Raw genomic sequence first — 6831 nt, 5'->3', positions numbered from 1 at the left:
AAAAAAAAAAAAAAAAAAAAAGATGTATTCCAGCTGGGAAGCTGCACCGAAAAGGAACAATTAGAAGAGTGTGTTGTAACTAAAGGTGAGAGTCCAGGAACCTTGCTGGCACAAATGCTTTCTCTCTTTTGTTAAGGGAAAGTTGAGCGTCTGGAGGCTATTGAGATCTTATCGAACCCTACACACTTGGAGTGTTTACAACACAATCCCTGTGTCTATTCTCATCTCAGACGCCCGGTCTTGGTCTTTGTTACCTATTGGATTTCAGGAAGGCTGACTTGAGATGCGGCGCTGCCATTTCCTGGGCCTTCACTTTCTTTTTTCCCCTCTGGAAGCCAGGCTCTTTGTTGTGTCTCCTCTGCATTCATTTTCCTCTGCCCTCACACCTCCCACAACGCGATGGGGAATTTTTTTTTCCTTGTCCCGGCTCTTAGAGCCCGGGAGCGCCAGTCTACCCGGCATCAGATCAAGTCCCTGGAGCTGTCAGGGCTGGGTGCTCGCCCGCCAGGAGCCCCGCTTTGTGTGCTGGCGTGTTTGTCTGGACCGCTGGGGGACACGACCCCCGAGGAGGCGTGGCCTTGTCCCAGCACCACCCGGGAGGGCTGGACACAAGCTTGCCGCCGCCCTTATTTGTTCCGTTAGCTGGCTCTGGCCAGCCTGGTGCAGCCAGGGCCCCGGAGGCTGGACAAGGCTGCCCGGGTCCTCCTGGGCCCGCATCCCACCCGGCCCCGCCCTCGGCTTTCTCCTCTCCACTTTTAACTGTGCGGGTGGAGGAGGGCTGGGCAAACTCAAGCTGAACAGAGAGAAAGGCGGGGAAAGGACCACATTGGATGAGCCCGTCTGGCTGGTCTAGAGTTCCTAAAGGTTCTTGACCATGTCGGAGTCAGGGGAGATGAGTGAATTTGGCTACATTATGGAATTGCTTGCCAAGGGCAAGGTAAGCGTCTCCACTGTGGGGCTGTGTCTGAGGTCCCTGCTGGGCACTCAGGACCTGAGGGTGGGCTGCGGCATCGGAACGGTCCCGTGCTGGGGGGCGGGGGGGGAACACAAGCTGGAATCGGGTCTGTGCTCCGCACTAGCGCATCCCAGCTGTACACAATGCACGGTGGCCGCCTTTTCTTTATGTCGAAGAAAGGGGACTCACGGAGCTAGTTAGCGGAGTCGTGCCGGAGCCCGGCGGGAGAGGATGGAAACTAAAGGGCTGCAGGACAGCACGGAGATTTGGAATGGGTGACAGGCGCAGGATGTAGAGGGAGGGTCCGCCAATCCGTTAGCTCAGAGGCCCTGAGGCGGCTCTGGGTCCGTATGCAGCTGTGTGGGACAGGGACAGGTCTCGCTCTGGTTCTCAGTCGCTGCCCTGGGCGGGAAACATGCGGAGCAGCCTTCCTTGGTACCAGGGTGGAGGGAGTTGTGGACTGGCGAGATGCCAGCCCCATACCTCTCCTGGAATCTTTGGGACACAAGCTGGAAGTGGCTCAGGACGATGGTAGGATGGCTTCGCTTCGCCTGCGTGGAAAGCCTTTCGAGAAGCTGGACCTCAGGGAGAGTTTGAGAAACTGCCCAGAGATGCCCCTGAGTGGTGTACAGGCGGAGCGCGTTGGGAAATACTGAGCCGGGGCTCTGCTAGTCTGGGTTGGAAGAAATGATGCTTAACTGCGGCTATGCTTGTTCACTGAGCCTTGGGCTTCGAGGGGGAAAAAGGAGGAATAACCAGACCCTCTGAGTGGTCATCAGAAAGGAGGATTGTGCCTCCCTAATGTGAGCCCTTAAAACACTCAATCCCACATCCCACTCCAAAACTCATAGCTGGCACGCAGCGTGGAGTAATTTAGTTTTAGACCAAACAGTCCTGACTCCCAACCTGAGTATCAGGGTGACTAGTCCTGTCTGGGTTCTCCTGTAGCCGCGGAATACATTAATCCGAAATAGAATATCCAGTAACAATTTGAAAGTGAGGACCGTGTCTTGGGCCACCAGTAGCATTCATAGCCTGGACCAGAAGCACTTAGTAGACCCTCGTTCCACTTCCCCGCTCATCTGGGACTCCATCCAGTAAACTCAGGTGCCATCTGAGCACGTATGAAGTCACCCTGGTCAGAATATTCAAGTACTTCGTGGTCCCAAACAGCCACCCCGTTATGACTTCCGGGCCTACACCTCCCTCCAAACCGATTTCCCTTAGAGAAGTCCAGAAGCAAGGGCTGGCTGCCAGCCAGGGAGGAGGGCCCTGGGTCAGAGGTGGAACTCCGGAGAGCTTGGACCGTGCTTAAAAAGGAGGCATCTGTTTAGGAGCTGGGAGTAGGTTGGGGAGAAGATGCCTTTCGTGGATTTCAATGTAAACAGACCACTCTTGATGGGCTGGGCAATAGGATGATGGATAGGTAAGTTGCTAGTGCTCAGTTGTTCTTCAATATAAGCCAGAATTATATTAGTTGGCTGTGCATATCTCCAACTGCATCCAAATCGAGAAACTTTGAGAAACTAGTCGTTGGCGGCAGTGGTGGTGGTGGTTGTGGTGCGGGGTGGGGGTGGGGGTGGGGAGTAGGGTCCAAGACCAGGGATGGGCATATTGCCAACTCTGGTGACTATGAAGTACTCCTAAACGCTAAATGGAGAAGTCGAACCTCGGTGAATTCTTGAAACTTCTTAGAATAAACCAAGGTCCATGAACCCAGGAACCTCACAGAGCCATGATGTGTTTGTTCCGAAATGCTCCCTGTCATAGAAACCTCAACAGATGCGCTCGGTGTCCTGCCCTGGCTTCCTCTACCTGTCTCCCTTGATGGGGGCCAGCGGCTGCCAGGAGCACTCTCCCCAGACCTCCGTAGCTAGAGAGGCCAAACATTCTTGGAAATCTTTGAGGTTGCAAAAAGACAGACAGTTCCTCCCTGTCTTTTTGGAGTTGGGGCGGGTGGCAGGATTAGTTTAACTATTTATTTCAACTCATGTATTTCTTTTTGGCTTTTTGGTTTTGTTTTTCTAGACAAGGTTTCTCTGTGTAGCCTTGGCCATTCTGGTACTCATTCTGTAGACCAGGCTGGCCTCGTGCTCAGAGATCTGGTTGCCTCTGCCTCCTGAGGTCCTGGGATTAAAGGCATGTGCTGCTACCGCCCAGCTTGTAATTTTCCAACACCATATAAAAATCTCTGCTCTGTGTGATTATAAATGCTTTAAGCGCTTAATGTTAGCCATGGGATAGCAGATTTTTGAGACAGAGGTTTTTTTTTGTTTTGTTTTGGGGTTCCCTTGGCAGCTTTGGTTTACAGCATAGGGAACGACGGGAGGCTGGTCTGATCATGAGAGGCAGAGGGGTGGCTGGTAGTCAGCCAGCCTTCTCCCTGCTTCAAGTTTGGTTTGTGAGTTGATCGTCATCACTTTCCCTCTAGCGCTGTGTCACCCCTGCAGCGCTGCTCAAGTCCGGTGCACGGACTAAATGGCAGCAAGGTTGCTGGCTGCTGGAATACTTCAGGAGCATGCGCAAAAGCCTCGGGTTCGATCTCTAGGTCTGCTACAACAAAACTTAAAATTCATGGCTTTGGAGGCTGTAGAGGTAGCTCGGTAGTGCAACATTTGACTAGCATATACTAGGCCACGGGTTCAGTTCCCAGCAGCACAAAAAATAAAAATAAAACATGTGGTTTGAAAAGTCTTATTATGGATGTGTGCCTGTTGCAAAATATTTAGACTTTTGGGATTTCATGGGAGAAACAATGGGAGTTCATTTCCACTTCCATCTCTCTGTCCCGCAACGTCAGGATACAGGTCTACTTCAAATGAAGCCAGCGTAGTGTATTCCCTGCCTGGGAAGGTGAGTGAGCCTTTAATCTTAGGGTAACCTAAAACCTACATGCCTAACCTGAGCAGCTTATAATGCTCTCTCCTGGAGCTTGCTTTAATATTTAACGTACACATCGGGCACCAGCATTGTGATCTTTCTGCTCACCAAACCATACCCCAGAGGCACACAGTTGTTAAGATAGGCTAATTCTCAAGAGCCCTAAAAATCAATGTAAATGCTTTTTCTTGCATTTCACTGCCAGGAAAACTTTTGCCATCTCTGAAAGCTTTTTGCTTCTTTTTGCAACAGAAGAGACTTTGAACTAAAACAGAATTTTTAAATCTGTGGTCAATAGCTAGAGATACTCAAAGCAATGTTCTCAAATGCTTTTGGCCTCATGAAAGGGTTTCATTTTTTTTTTATCATCTTCATACATATCTTCCCTTTAGATCACCATGCACTTTTGTGGACTGACTGGAAGAATGAAGTGTGTGGAATGGAATATTAAGTTTAGAACATTTCCTTCTTTTTTTTTTTTTAACATTTATTTATTTTATGTACATGAGTACACTGTCACTCTCTTCAGACCACCAGAAGAGGGCATCAGATCCCATTACAAATTGTTGTGAGCCACCATGTAGTTGCTGGGAATTGAACTCATGACCTCTGGAAGAGTAGTCATTGCTCTTAATCACTGAGCCATCTCTCTAGCCCCTAGAACATTTCTTCATCTATGCTGCTTGTCAGAATTATACCTAAGGATCAGTGCCCAGATAATGATTCTTTAACAGTTGCCTCTCAGGTACATTCTTGGAGCACAATAGTTTCAGCAAAATGAAGGGCAATTTGGAGAGATTACATCTCATTTGGACAAACAGGCAATGAGACCATCACTTGGCCATTATTGGAACTTTGAACATTTCTGAGGCACAAAAGACTCAAGAACTTTAAAATACTTTAATTTGTCATTTTATCTGTGTATATTTTGCTTTCTTATGTGTCTGTGCACCTCACGGGTGCCCGGTGTCTGAAGAGGCCAGAAGAGGGCGTCCAATCCCATGGAACGGGAGCCCTGGAGGTTGTGAGCCCCCCATGTTGTTCCGAAAGAGCAGCCTTAATAGTCTTGATCCACTGTGCCCCCTCTCCAGCTCCAGTACTCAAGAACTTTTACAAATACACAATCAACTTGGAAACAAGAATGCCCTTAAATGTTAAAAAGAATTAGGTTTAAAAAATCCACAGAGCAATGCAAGTGTTAACATCTGGGAGAGAAACAAAAAAATCCCACCAAAGGCTGTTTCAGATGACTGAACAGGTAGTCGTTCAAACCACAAATCCAAACAGAGGTGATAATGGTGAGGTTTGGCCTGCTGTGAAGTGACTACATTGTCTTTCTTTCTTTCTTCCTTTCTTTCTTTCTTTCTTTCTTTCTTTCTTTCTTTCTTTTCCCTTCTTTTCTGTGTGTTAGGGTTGAGTCAAACATATGTGCTGTGGGAGAAGAAAAGAAGACAGATTTGCAGTATCGTTTAAAAATAGCTGGTCTCACAAATACCCTATCTTTCTTTATTACAATGTTGTGGAAGTAATTTGAAGATAGTATCTCCGGATATCATTTAGAAGGGTAGTGGGTATCTTCATGAAATGACTAGTTTTGGGCTTCATACTTTCCTGTGGAGATCACAGTAGGGATGCTGGAGCAGCATCCAGGTGTGCATTCTGGCTGATGGAGAACTAGCACATTAAGTGTTAATACATCAAGTGGAGGTAGGGAAGAGTACAGACTGGTACATGTCCCTTCTATAGAGAATTATATCCATTGTACAGGATTGCTGCAAGGATGAAAGGAATATTTTATACAAGCTTCCTGGGAATATTATTGATATACAATAGCCCTTCAACAGAGAAGCTATGTATTCCTGCCATAGGAGCAGATCTTGAGACACTTTATATTGTAACCATGCGATCAATAACAAGTAGGTGTTGGATGCTTAGATAAAATACCTAGTATAAGGCTGGTGGAATGGCTCAGTGGGTAAAGGCCCTTGCTTCCAAACCTGACCCCTCATGGCCTAAGGAGAGAACTGACTCCTACAAAGTTATGTTTTAAAAAATACTTGACATAGAACTGAAGAGATAGCTTTGTCCAGAGAGGGCTTGCAAGGATCGATCTGTCTTAGGTTCCCCGGAATACCCACTAAAAAGAGCTGGTCAGGATGGCACCTACTTGTAATCTCAGTGCCGAGAAAATAGAGATAGGCAGAACATGTGGGTTCACTGGCCATCCAGTCTTGCATAGCCTATGAGAGAATTCAAGGCTAATGAGACACCTGTTTGAAATTTAGAATATAAAATAAGAATTGAAAAGGGCCAAGAGAAGGCTCAGAAGGAACAGGCACTTGCTGCCCAATTGGGCAACTTTATTTGGATCCTCAGGACCCACATCTTAGAAACAGGAGAAGTAACTCCTCAAGTTGTCCTCTGGCTTCCACATGTGTAGCATGATTTTGTGTGTGTGTGTGTGTGTGTGTGTGTGTGTGTGTGTGCATGCATATGCACAAGCACATCTGTGTGCCCCACCTCAATAAATGCAAAAAAACCTGAAAGTTCTTAAAAAGATAGATGCCACTTTAAAGAATGACACCCAGGATTATCCTCTGGCCTCTACATGCAAACATGTGCGCGCACACACATGAACATACATAGAAAAATATGGACTATAACATTAAATTTGAAATTCATAGAAAAACAACTTAATCCAAGTATGTACAATATTTGAGTCATATACTAAAAATGTTATTACATACCATCCAATTTTAATTGGGTTTGTTAATCCTAGCAATCCTAAGGAGAAGAATAAGGTATGGTCAAAGGAAAAGTAGACAACCTGTGTATACCAGTATTATTCACCTCAACGTGCTCAAGAGACCTTTGCCCACTGACTATGTAGGCTGTACTCCTGACACCAACCAGAAACTCCTGCTGGGGCAGACCTACACCTCTTTCATCTTCCCAATGCAGAACTGTTGGCCGGGTTCTATAGAGTTAAGTGCCTA

The 6831-nt window shown here is 47.1% G+C and overlaps 1 protein-coding gene across 1 annotated transcript in view; it reads left to right on the top strand.

The window, feature by feature from the left end:
* Nucleotides 1-737: 737 nt before the first annotated feature.
* Nucleotides 738-6831, top strand: part of Trim36 (tripartite motif containing 36) — a 47858-nt gene continuing 41764 nt past the window's right edge. Inside the window, exon 1 of the mRNA XM_031365622.1 lies at nucleotides 738-937. Coding sequence (XP_031221482.1) covers nucleotides 875-937 — 63 coding nt within the window. The 5' untranslated portion in view covers nucleotides 738-874. The remainder of the gene's footprint in view (nucleotides 938-6831) is intronic.

Source organism: Mastomys coucha, unplaced genomic scaffold, assembly GCF_008632895.1.
Source record: "Mastomys coucha isolate ucsf_1 unplaced genomic scaffold, UCSF_Mcou_1 pScaffold13, whole genome shotgun sequence".
NCBI classification, from domain to species: Eukaryota; Metazoa; Chordata; class Mammalia; order Rodentia; family Muridae; genus Mastomys; species Mastomys coucha.
The sequence above is the reverse complement of the archived record's forward strand: the minus strand, read 5'-3'. Positions and strand labels throughout refer to the sequence as shown.